Source organism: Mastacembelus armatus, chromosome 24, assembly GCF_900324485.2.
Source record: "Mastacembelus armatus chromosome 24, fMasArm1.2, whole genome shotgun sequence".
Lineage (NCBI taxonomy): Eukaryota > Metazoa > Chordata > Actinopteri > Synbranchiformes > Mastacembelidae > Mastacembelus > Mastacembelus armatus.
Genome location: NC_046656.1, coordinates 9132043 through 9149014, shown reverse-complemented (window position 1 = coordinate 9149014; position 16972 = coordinate 9132043). Strand labels below are relative to the sequence as shown.

Here is a 16972-nt window from a genome sequence, read left to right as displayed (position 1 = left end):
CGCTGAGTCCGCACCTCCCCTCTGTTTATCAGGAAGAGCAGCTCCAGGCTTTGCCCTGTGCTCTCTCCATTTTGGATCAGCCGTGCTTCCTCTCTGAGTAGATTTAGGCTTTATGTAATAATCTTTCTCCGTCTCAACAGGCTGGGGAGTTTGTGCAATAGGACTGCATGTTGTTCACTGTGTGTGTGTGAGTGTGTGTATGTTTGAACATGCACCTTATGTAAATGCAGATCGTTTCAAACCCCAATAGGAGTACAAAGCCCTAATCAGCTTACGGCCCAAGTTTTAATCCTCTCTGCACACAAACTCCTGTTTCTGTTTCTCATATCAAATGAGCACATTTGTACAGATATTTGCTTTTTCATTAGTTGTCTCTCTCGTCCTCAAGAGGGAACGTAATGTGTGTGTGGGTGTGTTTTTCGTACCTGACAAAGTAACTTTGCTGGGCAAGTGGTGAGCCTGTGTGAGGGAAGTCAGATAATCTCAGGTGTGGTCCCCAGCGTGGGCGTGGAGATGCCGTCTAGTCTGGTTTTGTTGTCTGATCATGGTTAACAATGCAGCGCAAACAATATTCCTGCTGATGTGACCCATGCTGGAGCTTTTTAATATCAAAGCCCCCTAATCATCTTTATGTTAACAATTACCTCTGATTGTCATTTGTTGCTAACAGTCTGTGCGAACAGGTCATGCTTTCTAACATAAAAATTGAAACAAAATTAAGATTCTTACATTTCTGAAGACAACTGCCCTGGAAAAACCTGTAGTTAAATGTAGTAACAGGAAGTGTGGTTTGTTACTACAGGTCACACTTGATGAGCATTTCCTTAGTCAGAAATACAACAGGAGTGTAACTGGACAAACCCATGTTTTAGTGAAGAAGTTGGTCAATAATCAGACCTTGCCCATCAAGCCCTGAGCTGCTGTGATCTGGTTTCATGCTGCGCACAGTGCAAGTAGTTTTCCACTTAACTGCAGGACATGAAGAGGAGTGGGAGGTGTGCAGCTGCCTGCGGCTCTTAAGCTCTGTCAGAAATTGCCAAAAAATGTAGCAGCAGCAGGAAATATTTGCATTAGCAGTAACTTAACACACTCTGACACACTGTCTGTCTGTGTGTCTGTCTGTGCAGCGCGGTGATCCTGGATGGGAAGATTTACGCCACAGGAGGCATCGTGAGCAGCGAGGGTCCCGCCCTTGGCAACATGGAGACCTTCGACCCTTGCACCAACGCTTGGACGCTCCTGCAGTCACTGCCCTGCCCGCTCTTCAGACATGGCTGCGTGGTCATCAAAAAGTACATTCAGAGCGGCTGAGGGCGGGTCGGACCCCATCACACTGGGTCGACGCAAAACACCAGCTGAGCTCCAGTTATGGGACGATGTGCGACGGCAGCTTAGGGCAGGGCCAGGCCAGGCCGGGTGGTCAGCGACCTCTGGACTTGACGCCAGCATCCATCCACCCTGTTACTCGTCCCACCCCCCGCCCCCTAAAAGCCCTGTGCAGAATGTACTCATGCTCAACTACTCAGCCATGTCAGGTGACGATGCCTAACCTCCAGTACTGTATGTGTCATGGTAGTAGTTCATCCTCTCATCCAATAGGCACAGGGACCTTTAGTAAATTACAAGCTTTTTGTTTTTTAGTTTTTCAGCTCTGTCTCCTCGAAACCTCAGTGAACTCACCACCTTCCTCTTTCTTTAAGTAGTGAAAGACATTCAGGTCCAGTCTGAGTAAATTATGTTTGACAGCTGTAGGCTTTACAGTCCTTCATTCGAGAATGAAATTTCTTTGTAGTGTGTGAACGTTTTTCAGCAGAAACATCTATAGACAGGAGGAAAAGGAATCTGACTGTTTTCCTCTCTGAGTGGATTGGATGAGTTTCTTCTCTCTCCACTGTATCAGGAAGATTAAATTCCTACTGAGTATGGATTTAAAAGGCAATTTAAAAAACAGATTTTGAACTCTGTATAACCTGGTTCTTCAGATTCCTTGCTAAACATATGAAAAATATTTAAAAATCTACAGCAGGTAGGATTTAAAAAGAGAAAACCTTTTTTTTTTTTGTTGTTTTTGTGCAATTCCAGCCTGATTGACATATCATCTGGAGGGTGAGTGGCCTGTTCTTTTCCCTTTCATTTATACTCTCGCTCTCTGGGATAAAGATGGCAGTACATTGAGAGAGAGGCAATTCCCTCCTTTTTGCTGACGTTTGCTCAGATGTTCAAAGTTGGGACGGTTACTCTGGATAAAAGCACAATAATCACCTGTGACTGTTACCATAGATCTTGAGTCATGTTTTTTTTTTTCCCCCATCAGCTCCTCTTCCACCCTCTTTTTGTTTTATACAATGTGCTTCATTGCAACCCACAAGTTACCCTGGGTTGGTATTCTGTAAATACAGGAAGGAAATATGTATATTTTAAAACCTGAAGGCAATTCTGTATAAATGTTTTTAGAAAAAAAAAACTGCTAGGTTGGATTCAAATGGTATGTCTGTAAATCTGTACCCAGAAATTAACAACTGTTATTATTGAAACCTAATACATATACCAGAATATGAACACATGGTCAAGACTGTTTTTTGTATGTTTAGATATAAAACTTTTTTTGTTTTTTGTTTTTTTTTTTTTTTAAAGGAAAATGCTCTACGGGTGAAAAGAACATTTTGGCACATGCACATACCAAGATGGGTCTTTTTGTTAAACAGGGGATTCCTCACTGTCACAAAAACAATCCAGTCTGCCTTTCACAGGTCTGTTCCAGAAGTACAGGTGTGGATGGATTGCCTGTTACAGTAAGACAACAACACTTCAAACATACAGTTTGCACCTTTATTCAAGTATATCACAGCAGTTTACTTGAGAAATACAGTAAATGTTTCATTTGAATGATAACTTACACTAAAGTAACAACTGTGAACAAGTGTGTTAAATACACAAACAGAATCGACAAAGCTATGAAAAGTCTTGACTAAATTAACTGTGAAAAAAAAAATAGGGAAGATTAATGTAATTCCAAATAGAACAAACCCTTTCCTTCTGCATACTGGACTATGTAGTCTCAACTACCAGACAAAAATTGGTTGTTAGTCCAAACTGGCTACAATTTATAGTAACTGAGAAATATCACAATGTATGACATTTAAACTACCCATTTTTTATTTCCAAATGTTTCTAAATCCATAAAAAATAACTCTTTTGGCATCAAGTGAACATTGAAGGACTTTCCTGTTTCTCTTCCCAGGTTGTACTAGACAGACACTAGAGTTTAAATATTTGCCCTGTCCCTAATGTTAGCCTCTTCCAGTATGCCACAGTCTGTAACCACTTTAAACAAAGAAAACACTAGAACATGAAATAAATACAAAGGTTGAAAGGGCATGTTATTACGCGTTGAACCTGAGAGACCTGTAAACCCTTTATTCCCCCGTATACGCCAAATAAACCTGCTACACAAACGCTACGCATTTCAGCAAATTTGTTAAAATGGAAGCTGAGATGCTTCTCCATTTGTTAAATTTCAAACATACAAAAAGACAATTTATTGAATATTAGGTTTAAAACATTTTTTATTAATAAATAAACAATCATGAGATGAAAATCAAAAAAAAAAACGGGGGGGGGGGGGGGGGGGGGAGCAATGGCTGTGTAAAGAGGCAGAAAATTCACTCTAGCGTCTAGGAAAGAATGGGGCGCTAAACTGAAAGAGGAGCAGACCGTCTCCTCGGTGTCAAGGTACAGCAGAACCCAAACCTAAAGCATAAAGTAGAAAGTCTGTGAAATATCCTAAAACTTATGCAATCATCATCTGGCTCAAATGCAAACATACGTAACAATCAGATATAAACAACTCTTGGATTACTGCAGCAGCCGTGGTGGCATTGATCTGGTACCACAGTTGGTACTATAGATGTTGCAACAGTATTCTGGGGGGAGAAAAACACTGTTTTGTACCCAGTAAACAGTTTTTTCACTTTAAAATAAATTAAGCTGAGGTAGCGTTGGTTTTTCTCTCTGCAGTAGTCCAAGTGCTAACCTGTCATTGCCAGTTTGAATAGGGTCTTTGCTTTCGTCACCTAGAATAGGAGAAAAGGCAGAGGTGAGCTGGGGTCAGAGTTGCACCGAGAGGTTTGAGGAGTGGAGGAGAGTGTTTTGAGAAAGAAGGGGGCCTTCTCCAGTCTAGACCTGCTCAAAAATTGGCATCCTAAAAACATGAACATGCCATCAAAACTTTATAAAGCTTCAGTAAATACCTTAATTTACTGCTGTCAGAAAACATGTGTTGGGCACAGATGAGAATGTAGCTTCTCCTTTCTGGTGTTGAGAAAATAGAAATAAATCAATAAAGTCAGTACACACATTTAAAAAGGAGAAAAACAAAACAAAAAAAATCCTGTAATGCTTTATACACCTTAGTGACGGGCACTGCCTAGAATGGCCTTGTTCATTATGAATTCACAACCCATGCAAAAATAATCTCAAGCAAGGTTTTTTTTTTATAAAAAAGTAAAAAAAAAACAACAATCAAATACACAACATAATACATAGGTTGTTATGACCATCTAACTTAACATTTTCATAGTTGAAACAGATTTCCTGTGAACAGGCACTGTTTTGTCAGCACCTTCTGAGGGGGTGGGATAACACTTGGCACGACAGATGAGTCATCTTTCTTTTTGCATATGAGAAACTGAAGAAAAGCTGGTATTGCCGACCTGTCCTTACACTTGCTGTCTGCTCAGGTGGAGACTGGCCTCCCCCAACTGCAGCGGGGTACAGCAGGCCGTGAGACAGTGAAATAGGGTAAAAATGTATGTGCTTCAGACATGTCTGGCCTCACGCTGACGCAGCCCCAGAAGTCAATATATCGTATTCCTCAGGTTTTCAAACGGCTTCAATTCATTTCTCTGTTGGCCCAGGTTAAAACTAACTGCAGATGTGAACCTAGATATGTTAATCCATCTAACGGCTTTGAGATATATCAATTTTTTTGCTTCAAGATCACCTCAGTGGTTAAGACCCACCCAACTTGGAGCCTGTTCATTGTTGCAAGAAGTAAATAAAATCCTGCTAAATATATTAGTTTCCTACGAGGCTTTAAATAAGGCACACGCTAGGCAGTGCAAACTACAGACGCGGTCCAAATCGTACTGTTTCCAGTTCCTCAGTCAGGGTGTCTGTAGGAAAATTAACTGGTGGGGGCATAGCGTAAACGGGAGGGGACCACATTCATATTGGGACTGGGGTAGGGTTGGGTTCAGCTACCAAATCATTTAGGAGAGGACAACCTGCTAAAAATGAAGAGCAGAGGAAGTCCAGGGGCAAGTGTTTCCGGTGGGGTGGTTTTACAGCTATGCTTGTTCAGCAGTAACTCTGAGACGAACACTGAGGGGGCCTTCCACACCTGATGACCGCTGCAATGAAGTGGACATAATCACTTCTAGTCCTGCTGTGCTAACCTCACCAAGTTTGTGTTTGCACTAAAACTTCTTTGTAAGCTGTAGGTGGGTGAGTATCCTCGGTGGTGGCTTCAGATACTGATCTAATAAAGTAGCTAAAACGGCAGAAAAAAATGAGCCGCATAACAGTGTGGTAATAACTGGCCTATGGCTCAGCAGTGTAGTTCAGTGATTCAGAACATTATCTGCCCTCAGCTCCTAGTGGCACTCTGCATTCACACTTCTGCTGGTGAGGATCCAAGTGTGTGTAGAATACATGCATAACCAAATGGCGGGATGAGTGTGTGTGTGTTTCTATGGCCTGTCCCGGAGAGAAGTGGCCAGGTTGCGATATGACATCACCCGATCTGTTAGTTTTGCTATCACCCAAGTGAAGACGTCATCCCAAGAGCAGCATGGATAAAAGTCAGATAGCACCCGAGTAGCACCAGGGTTGCCCGTCACCGTCGATGTGTTTGTGTGTGACTGACACACCTCCAGGGGTTTGGTTGTGTAGAAATGGGTCTGGATCTGGCCAGGTTCCTGAGACGATAGCACCATTGAATGTCTCTGTCCTCAACCTCGTCCTCATTGTGTGTCCTCCCAGCAAGCTGGGGCCCCATTGGATTTTTTTTTTTTTTTTTTTTGGTCTGTGTTTTTTGTGTTGAGGGCTGGACTCAGAAGCTTCTTCACACTCTTGTTCAGTTTGTGTGTCTTTGTGGTCCCAGGGAGTTCAGGGTCTACCTGATCTACCACTTTCTCCAACTCACAGGAATGTATCAAAATGCTGGATTCTCTCCTCCATCTCCTGCACCACAAACAGAGACACAAACACATCCTGCTTAGTCTCAACCAACAAAAACTTGTGCACGTGTGTGTGTGTGTGTGTGTGTGTGTGTCTGTGTATCTGTGTGTCACAGTTTCAATATTACTTGGAAATTTCCCACAGCAAACAACAGCTTTCACCATGATAAATGATGTAAAATGAAGCAAAGCTGTGGTGAAATGAGACAGGCGATTTTTCTTCTTAGCATGAAAACAGCAGAGTTTGACACTGACTAAATCTGAGCAGAGCCAGAGGAAGAGAGATGGATGTTAGCCTGCAACAGACCATGATTAATGCCTTGAAGATGTTACACAGTGTGTGTTCTCTCATCTGAATGGTTGAGTCAGTGTGACAGACGCTGCTACAAGATACCAATTTCAACATCTCCAGCAGAAGTATAAAAAAATATAAAAATAAAAAAATAAATAGCAACTTTACAGTAGACAACACTTTTACACTTCCAAAGTCGGGTAAACTTTTCCAGGATGAGAGCCCCCCCTTAGTGACATTAGTGAGGCCTTTTAAAACTAAGAAACACAAAAGTACCATCACCAATGATAATGACCTGAATACATTTGAATTTTGAACAATTACAGACAAAACAAACAAAGTAGTTAGTCAATTTTTGATGTTTCATAGACCAACTGAATACATACTTCTGGCCCTAAAGATCAGATCAGAAGTGTATTTCTTCTGTTTTCAGAAGCATTTTACTTCCTTTCAAAAACTCAAAAAAAGATCCTGAATGTCTGGACTGAAAGTACATTCTTGCATACTTGTTAGACTTGTTAGATTTCACAGCCAATTTATGATGAAAAATGTAATTTATAATTCTCACACCAAAAGAAAATATTCAGTTCAGTCGTCTGTAAGAAAAAAAAAAACAAAACAAAACAAAAAAAAAAACTAAAAGCACACAGAAGTCAGCCATGCTATACTCAAAATATCTTTATACTCAATAGATTTAAAAAGACTGATGCTATGCTGGCCTGTGTTTCTAACTTCCATTAATAACATCATTTAAGCACTTAGTATGTTAACATGCCCCCCTCCCGTCTGCCTGTCTGCTGAGTTTCACTGTACCACCACACAACATGCAAATAAGCTCCACGCTGCCTCCTTGACACTTCTCACCTCTGTGATCTCCACTGTCTGCCTGAAGGCCTATCACCTTGTCGTCCTGGAAACACAGCAGACAATCTAGCAAGCCTCCCCAGCACCTACTGTACCGCTGTCTCACCGACACAGTATTAGTCCTGTAGTTCTCCTGCTCACTCGGGTAGGCAAATACACAGCAAGGTTTTGCATAGCCTGATGGGTAAAATGTAAGGATGTCCCAATCCAGTCTCTAAGATTGGTATCAGGGCTGAGCGAGACATTTTCTACAGTCAGCATGAGCCTAAGCCCGATCCTTTGTTTTACATCATATGTCACACAAGTGTCGTACAATTTGCATCATTGAGATATTTTGAATTAGAAAATGCAAACATTCCAGCAGCTAGTTTTAACGCCTGCAGTGAGAGCATTTCACACGCCAGCAGTAGTTCTTCGGCTTAAGAAAAAAAAAAAATAAAGAGAATACAGTGAATTCACTAATCATATTTGTCTATGATGCTGCAATAAGAGGAATTTGATTTGTACTTGTTGCTACTGTGAATGTTAAAGTTAGGCTGTTACAACATTTTGAAGTGAGACTGATTACATTACTCATGAGTTCTAGTTTTACTATCATGATGCTGCACTGAGTAGCAGTGAGCTATTCAAGACAGTTGCGTTGGTTATTCTGTTAAAAAAAAAGAAAACCAATGATACACTAACATTGAGGAACAGCTTGAAGACAATTTTGTTAATACATTGCACAGCTCTTCAGTTTTCAAGCATATACACTGAATATGCCTTAAATAACCTTAATGTACTTGAAGTGTGCTATGTGCAAATCTATTATCTAGGAAAATACAAATAGATTGAGTCTTGGTATAGGGAAATAGTTTGAATTGACTTGGATCGCGATCGGGGGGAGAAACCTTGATCAGGGCATAGCTAGTAAAATGTAACTCAAATTTGATGCTACGAGTTTCCTTCCCATTGGACCCATCAGTTCTTTGCAATAAAGGAAAAAAACCTGCATACAGTAGTATGTTCTACATTGTTAAGAGGTAATCAATTTGTGATGTTCAGCCCATTTGTTTCATAAATTACTGTGGTCTTCCTGCTTTCTTTGAACATCTCTTATCCACTTCCATCTCAGTTAGGTGATTTTCTCCTTTTCCCAGATCAAATTTTTTACAGCCCCTGGGAGAACTGCGTTCTGTGCCATGTGTATGCGCAGGTTAGGTGAGGAGGGGAGAAAACAAAACAAAAAAAAAAAAACAACCAACATTGTAAGTTTCTTTTTCAAAGTCTATATATAACAACCTTGTTTCACAAGCTACTGACAACAGATTCACAATGATGAAAGCCAGGGCTGCAATGCTTTCTGCTCTACAGAGGCTACTGTCAGTGGAGAGGCTGCTCTCACTGCTTGTTTTATGATGGTTTTCTCTTTATGACTGTTCAGCACTGGTACAAAATGTCTTGAGAGAATGCCTCAAAACACGCCCTAGTCTGACATCAAAGCCAAATGTTTACCTTCGATGATTTAAAGAGTGCACAAGCTCTGAAGACCTTTACACATCATAAAGTCATGTCATCTATATTCCACTACCCATCTGCTGGATTAGGGAAAAGACAATCAAATAACCAGCTGCACCTAGAAACGGACCTCTGTTAGATAAACAACTAGGTTAAAAAGGCTATATTAACCTGCCTACAGGTCACAAGGTTCAGCAGCTTACACAAATAAGCAGAGAAATAAGTCTGCTAACTCAGCCAGTGGCATGTACAGCTCTGGCACTGCACAGATCTAGGTTAAAGGTCAAAGGCTCCTACAGAGTCTTTAATTGCTGCCTGAGACACAGGCAAAATGTAGTATTAGGCCTAGGGCAATTTGAACGCCAATTTGTAGATAGGAACATAGTTGGTGTGTTATTGTGCACAGAGCAGAAATGGTCCCCCTGGCTTTATCTGGAAGCAGGATGCAGCCCGCTCCATCTGCTGAAAGGTCAGCTCTTCAAGAAGCCTGAGACAAGCCATACCCAGAGGACGACAAGGGAAGAGTAGAGGAGACAAATGTATGGACACGCTCCATTTCACTTAGTTCTACAATGCAGACACAAACAACGCTCTCCAAAGGAGTGGAAGTGGTTTCAGTCACCTGCGTACATGTCTATATTTGCATGTTTTTGCCTTGTCTAAGGAGTTACAAGGAGATAACCTGCTGTGGATTTGAGGTGTGTGTGCTGGAAATGCATGCAAACAAAACACGTGCCAAACGAGCTGACATTTCTGCTCTCGAAGCACCAATTTAGGCTGGCAGTATGAGATGAACCCAGACGTGTGCCCTCCCCCCTCCACCACCAGCCAGCCTGTCGACAGGCGGCACCACCTGGCTCACTGCTCTCTCCTGCTTCCTCTCTCTGACATCCTGACAGCCAGATCTGGCTACCAGAACCAGGACACTGCCATTCCTGGCCCACTGTCTGTGCTGACATCCTACAGCAACAGCAGATGACCAGATGGGATTATGGGAAAATATACAGCAGCTTTTTCTGCATGGAGCATTGTCAAAATGGCTTGGAAAAGAAAACAGGCAAAAAAATGACCTTATATTTGTTAGCAGTTATTCACAGTATGCAGGAAATGTACTCATGTACGTTGGTACAATAAACTGCTTGCTGCTATTCTATTTCTAAATTTGAATTTATTTTAGTAATCAAATTCAAGTAAATGGGAAGTTGAGCACAGAAATGTATAGTAAGTCTTTGTGTCAGTCTAAATTCTATAAGTAAAAAATATTAAATTCCTAGTTTTGATCTTAAGCTCTCATTCAGGCTGTCTGACAGACATTTGAAATTGTAATTCCTCCTTTAAGATAGCTAAAGCTAAATGACAGATTTTAATTAAACCTCAATGGAGCATTGAGTTAAATACAGGGATGTTTTATGAGCTATTTTAGATTCCAGCTCCTGAACTCACTCAACTCTGTAAGTCTCTCTGTTTCTCTCAAACACGTTAGAGCAGCTATCTTTGTGAGGACACTCATTGATACTGACATAATCCATTCCCTAACCGTTAGCCTAACAGGTGCTACTTCTACTGTGGAAGTCCTCCAGCATCTGGGCTATGGTTTTCTGTGGATGCTGTTGCTGTCAAAAAAAAAGAGGGGCAATGTGACATGACGCAGGTCATCAGAATGAGTTGTTCTGGCTGCAGAAGGTGAAGACTCCATGAAGAAATAAAACCCAGTGAAGGTCTAACATATATATCTAACCCCTTACATTTTGCCTTAATAAAGTCTTGCAGAACTATTAAAGCTACCTCTTTTGTTTGGCACAGAAAAGCTGTCCTAGCTGGGGGCAAATTTGCCGTGTTCACATGTTCTCGTAGATGCTGGTTAGCCAAGGAAACCACTGTGCAGCAAAAAGACTGAAATCACCTGGACTCATCTGATGATTATTTTCTAATTTAATCAGTTAATTGATTAGTCTACATGATTTCTGAGATCACTAAAAAAAAAAAAAAAAGGCCCACCACAATTTCCAGAGCCTTGGTTCATAAATTTCAGTAAAAAGTAGATTTGCCCAATTGACAGCAAAAATCCATAAGACTCAAAAAAAATTACAGAAAATAGCTGGAATTTTTTTTGACTTTTTTTCTTAAAAAAAAAAAAAAAAAAAAAAAAAAAAAAAGCCTAAAACAATTAATTATCAAAAATTGACAGATTGGACACATTTTTTATTGCTCAACTGATCCCACAGTACTCATTCAGACAAACTGCATTGTATTTTTTGATTATAATACATTTTAATAATATAACTGCACTGACTCATAGGAATTTCATGCTTACTTCTTGCCAGCACTCACTCTAGGATTTACTATGGCTGACTAGATTTTGTACTGACAACTGGGCAGCATTTCCACATGTTTCCAAGGCCAGTGTGTGTGTGTGTGTGTGTGTGTGTGTGTCTGTGTCTGACCTCCAGTAGTTGGGTCTTGTCGTACTCTCTGCGGTGCTGGTAGATACACTGGCTGAGAAGGGAGTACAGTCGTTCCAGCTGCTCCACACTGTAGCCCTCACTCTTCCTCACCACCATATCCAGTAGGGCCTGATAAGAAACACATAAACGCATTACAAATAAAGTATTAAGGGTGTATTTGCTTATAAAATCACATTCTGCTGATACTGCTAATGCCCATAAATATGCAAGGAGGAGCAATAAACAACAGAAACTGACAGTGCTGAATAACTGGTCGCACAAGTTAAGAGCTGATATTGGTGCATGGAAATGAAGCATTTGGAGGTCAGCTGTGTTCAAAAGCAATTAAGTTCAGAGTGACAGCTAATTAAGGCTAATCATAATTAGAACCAAGTTTACATTTCACCAGTACTCTAATTAAAACATTCTGGACAGTCAAAGGTTTTTTTAATTGACCTGTTCATCTCATTTTGCCCAAGCCAAAGAGTGTGTGTGTGTGTGTGTGTGAAGACAGGCCTCATCAGAATACATTAACTGACACAGCAAAAGCACAATAATTAAAGTTACCATCAATGACACACGGCAAATAGCGAAACCTCAACAGACATAAAATGCTGGGTGGGTGTGTCTTTCTGTGTCTGAGTGTGTGTGCGAGAGAGATTGACCATGTGTTATACACATGAAACAACAGCAATGTCAAGATTAATAATACACGGATGTTTGTCAAAGCGCCTCATAAGCGAACGTCACAGAAGTAATTACAGTTAGAAAAATTAGAGGCAGCAAAAGGTTAGCATTGTATTAATCACTGCACTCCATCTGACTATGATTTCTGTGCAAATGACAGAACAGTTGTCTTGATTAAAGGAACTTCACAGACAGAAACTTTGGTAGAAAATCCCATGACAGACTTGGCTCCAGACATTAGAAGCAATACTTCACTTTGTTTCATTTTTCAACACTAACACATCTAATGACAGAGTTAAGGAAATGATACGTGCAATTTCAAACATCAGTATGCCTTTGGGACCTGATCTGCCTGTTAGCATATCAACTTTCAACATAAATACCGTGAAGAGGCTAAATTATTTCTTCACACGTGACTGTAACAACATTATGGATACCGTGTCACTGAGTCCAGAGTCCTGTTTAGGTGTTCAATGTATTTTGTAATTGGTTGCCAAACTATAAGTCCCTTAAATCCTCCTAGGACAACCATCAGGACAAACTTTAAGAGTGCTTTCTTGTTTAGGAGTTTTTCTTTGCATTAGAAAACCCATTACTACCCCATAAAACTAATTTTGCTCCACACTGAGCACACAACAGCAATGAGAGAGATAAGACACCAGATTAGACGCTTGGTAGCCATTTAACTCCTCAGGCAATAAACACATTTTTTCTGGCCTGTTTTTTCAACTTATTTCATCTGAGTTTTGATGCCAATATCTGCATGAACCTTTTAAGGTTTTGCATTTTGAAGAGCACATTCACATCATTAAGAAAGAAGACAACATTTCTAAATTCTCTGGTGTTCCCTCATTGAAAACAAGTTTCATGTCCCATACTGTAAACGCTCTAGTTGGATTTCCAGCGAGTGCTGCTTCTACTGAACTCAATAGCCTTGAAACATGACTCTGAGTACCTTTCAAATATTTATATGTAATACCTTTCAAATATTCACACTTCCATAACTTAATCTGGCAGTGTGGGAAGGTCCACCGGTAATATGTCTTTGACATAAAAACCTCCACCTGGCCAATCTAATAACTCTGTGTCCCTTGACAAATAAAAGGTGCATACAGCAGTTAAGAACAGTAAGACTTTCTCTGATATCAGAATTCATGCAAAGTGATAATGATCACCATAACGGCCTTCAGAAAGTGCTGTCAGCTGCTCTATACTGAGCAGATTTTATGGTTTTCTTTGTTTTGTTTTTTTAAACAGTTACCATACCTCTGTTCTAATATCAAGGGAGTTTCATAGTTTCAACCCAGTCACAAGAACTCATAAAGGATGATCAAATGGAGCACATCACAGTGAGATGCCAATTTTAACAACACATGCATAAAAGCTTTAATTAGGACCATTACAGCTCATCTCACATGTATCACAATGTGAAATTCTTTGTAAGACACTGATCCGACCTTCCTTTCATCCAACTGCCACTGCATTTCCTTCTATTTTTCAGTGTTTTCTAGCCCTTGCTTTAAGTGCATTTCACTACTTTATAGTGCACCTTCACTCCTTTATAGTGCATCTTCTCATCTCCAGCCTATTTCAATGTTTTATAGAGCCTCTTCTCACCTCTTCTTCAACCCCAGTTTTTTTTTTCCCAGGCATTTTTCCTTCTTTGCTTCCAAAGTATTTTTCTTTTCATTTGCTTCTTGATCAGGCCTTTCCTTCCCTCTTCTCTCTCTTCGCCCCCTGCATTTCTCCTCCTCTTACTGTTAGCCAGCTGATTGCAGCTGTGTGCCTCCCAGTCTTTGTCAGCTGGATCAGGATGTCTACAACAGTATGGGATAAATGGTGTGAGTGTGTCTTACATGGGCTCAGTGATTGAGTGAGCTCACTGCACACAAAAGGGCAGTAATCCCATGCGTTAAAGACTGCTACTGACATGGACCATTTAACCTCACCCTGTCTAAACTCCCTGCTCTATCTTCTCATCCCCATCTTTACTAACATCACTATCTATCCTCATGCTTTTTAAGACCACATTAGTAATTTAATTCTGCCTGAGAGACAGGATTTGATCATAAAGGGGGTTGTTCCAGTGTTAACATCCAGAATGCATCATAACATGAAGTAACATTGCATTTATGATCATGCCTGATAATATTTACAGAAATCAGAATGTTAAGCTAATGCAAAACAACATACACTAAAGTCCTGTACTGAGAAAACATAAGTGGAGCAAACCAGAAGGGATTTATACAACTGGATTTGGGCCTAAGACTGGGTATCTTAACACTTGCAGTTCTGGTATTTAACCCCCGACTTATCAACGAGATAACATGGCAATTCTAGTCATATCATTACCCCCATGCCAGTATCATTCACAGTATTTCTCATGGTTTCCAGGCTAGGCTACGATTACTGGAAGAAAATAAGAACACCACTGAGTCCCAGTCTGCTACATACAGCTCTTCTTGCTGCTCTTCTGACACCATTTGAGCACTGTGCCTCCACTTACTATGATGAGACAGAAACAGCTACATCAGTCTGCAGAACACGTTAATAAATGTATAAATGTCACCTGTGACATTTAACTCTGCAATTTGTGTTAGTTGCCCACTTAGCCCACAACCCAAGTATACTCGTACCTCACTGAAGCTAGGAGAGGATCTCAACAAGTGGTGGTCAGCAAAAACTAAATTTTCCATTGGTGCTGAGCTGCTCCTACAGTGATAATTGGTGAAATGTCATGGTGAACTCAAACAGTCCACAGTCTCCCAAAATAATATTATAAGATAATCGTAAATTGTGGATGGTAAAATAATTACAAAATCTTTTCAAACAACCTCTAAACAACTATTATGCTAAATATAGCATATAGCCAAGGGTCTTTGTCTGCAATCACTGAATAATGCTTTACTAGCCTTTCACAATAGTGTGTGAGAGAACAGTGTGTGTAAAGATTGAGGTGAAAAAAAAAGACAAGGATGTGAAGCCCAACAGTCACAAGAGACACTATTATGTCTTCAAAATCTGCCTCTAGGAGAACAATTCACCGACTTCATCCAGCTTCTCTTGCCTCTAATACAAGTAAAATAATGAGTTACAAATCATTCTGGTTTAGTAGTTTCCATTAAAACCATGAATGGTTTTAGTGAGGATGGATGTGACACTGGTTGTGAGATGTGGATGGTGAGATAAAAGATATCCGCTTACAGTGGAAAATAAGGTGGGCACACGGTCACACAGGTAATGCAATATTGATTTGTGTTATAAGGGTCAGGGACGATCATGACCAATCATATTACCATGATCTCAAGGTATTAAAATGAAATGTCCGCCCCATTCACTGAGCATGTTAAAACCCTGTTGGGGTATCCTTCTTACATCAAACCACTGGAAAGATTTAAATACGTTCATTTGTACAGCCCAGTATCACTAACATGATCTGACTGGGGGCTGAAACTTTATAGGTCGTTTCAGCCAAATTCTCCAAAAAGACAGAAAACTCACTTAGGCTTTGGGCTAGTTGATCATTGTAATATTAATATTTTCAGATTCCTATGTATGAAAATGTACACATCATTTTAATGTTACCCATCCATGTCAGATGTAACAATCTGATATTAAATCTAGCTCTGTCACCATATCATTATGCAACTGTCGCAGTAATGTGATTGTTGTAGTTATAGCTTTGGCCAAACCAACTTCAAATATTAGAGAATAAAATGCGTCACTGTCAGACTGTGCCATATTGTCCCACAGGAGGGTAATTATTGTCACTCATCTCTCACTATCCCCCACTATTTGGCACAGTTCTTATGAAGATATCTGGCTGGTTCACAGGGATTTTATTCCTGGTTAAAATTAGGACTATAGTTACAGTTTCCACTTTTCAGTGGGGAAATGTGGAGGTGCTAGTAAATGATGTGAAGTCAAAGTAAGAATAATGAGCAATGAGAGAGGTAAAAATGAAGAAGGAACCTTCCCTTTTCAGTTTATTTCACAGGTTTAAAGAAGAACATGTTTTAGAGAATAAAGATTCTATTCGAAGAGAGGCAAATCTAAGAAAAATAAGATGCTTGGTTAGCTACAGGAAAGATTTTTAATATTTTATAGAGTCAAGACAGCAGAGATCCAATATCACCAGGTAATAAAGGAGAAGAGAGTCAGCCCTAACGAGTGACTTCACACATATAACACCAAACACACCTCCACATGCCTCTGCAAAATTACCTGACGCAAAGATGTTTTCAAAATAAAATGCCAAAAAATTAGAGCAAAATAATAAAAAAGTGTCAAGATTACAGAAAGGGTTAGCTATGGTTAAACCCACAGTAAACCACAAGGGAAATGGAGGTATATCAATGCAATATCCTTTACATGTGTAGCACAAACCAAAAAGTGTGTGTGTGTGTTCGGGAGGGAAGGGTGAAATGAGCTGACTAAGCACCAAGCATTTCAGACAGTTTGTTGTGCATTATGAGAATATGTTTGCAGAATATAAACTGGATACATCTATATAAAGCTCTACAGGCCAGAACATTTCTGTCACCAAGGTATTCTGAGCAGTCACATGATGAGGTACGCAATTCATTAACCTGAGCCTCATTATCAACATACACAGTTCAATTAGTAACTGAAAGCAAATATAAGCCTACGCTTGACAACATGATAACATTAGTAGTGTGCTTTTTATTTTACCCTGACTTGAATTCCCTAACAAATACAATAGCACAAATGTGAGAGCATTTTTGCTTCCCCTTGTAGACCAAAACTGTTGGCTACTATTACACTTGCCAAGGTTCATAAAAGCAAAGCCATCTATTTAAAGTATCACATTCATGTACTGTATGAAAAAAATTGTGAGTGCAAAATACACTCTAAATATTTTGTTTACAAAGGCAAGGGTTGAGTGGGATGCATGAGGGGTACGCATTGCAAAATGGTATAAGGCTTGG

The 16972-nt window shown here is 40.1% G+C and overlaps 2 protein-coding genes across 7 annotated transcripts in view; one reads left to right on the top strand and one right to left on the bottom strand.

Annotated features, from left to right (window-relative positions):
* The window catches only part of klhl29 (kelch like family member 29), a 207936-nt gene extending 205381 nt beyond the window's left edge, over positions 1-2555 (top strand). For both annotated transcript variants that reach the window (XM_026319483.1, XM_026319484.1), the window contains one exon: positions 1128-2555. In XM_026319483.1, the coding sequence (XP_026175268.1) occupies positions 1128-1311 (184 nt within the window). In that variant the 3' untranslated portion in view covers positions 1312-2555. The remainder of the gene's footprint in view (positions 1-1127) is intronic.
* Positions 2556-2815: 260 nt separating this feature from the next.
* atad2b (ATPase family AAA domain containing 2B) overlaps positions 2816-16972 on the bottom strand; it is a 61665-nt gene continuing 47508 nt past the window's right edge. Inside the window, exons 27-31 of one of the 5 annotated variants that reach the window (XR_003296338.1) lie at positions 11337-11465; positions 7433-7528; positions 5931-6243; positions 4251-4311; positions 2816-4073 (exon numbers count right to left, since the gene is read on the bottom strand). Coding sequence is in view for 2 of the 5 variants with exons in the window: in XM_026318533.1 (XP_026174318.1) it covers positions 6202-6243; positions 7433-7528; positions 11337-11465 (267 nt within the window). In the remaining 3 variants the exon portion in view is untranslated. Of the gene's footprint in view, positions 6244-7432; positions 7529-11336; positions 11466-16972 lie in introns of all 5 variants that reach the window. The other 4 variants (XR_003296337.1, XR_003296336.1, XM_026318533.1 and 1 more) reach the window with 4 other exon arrangements.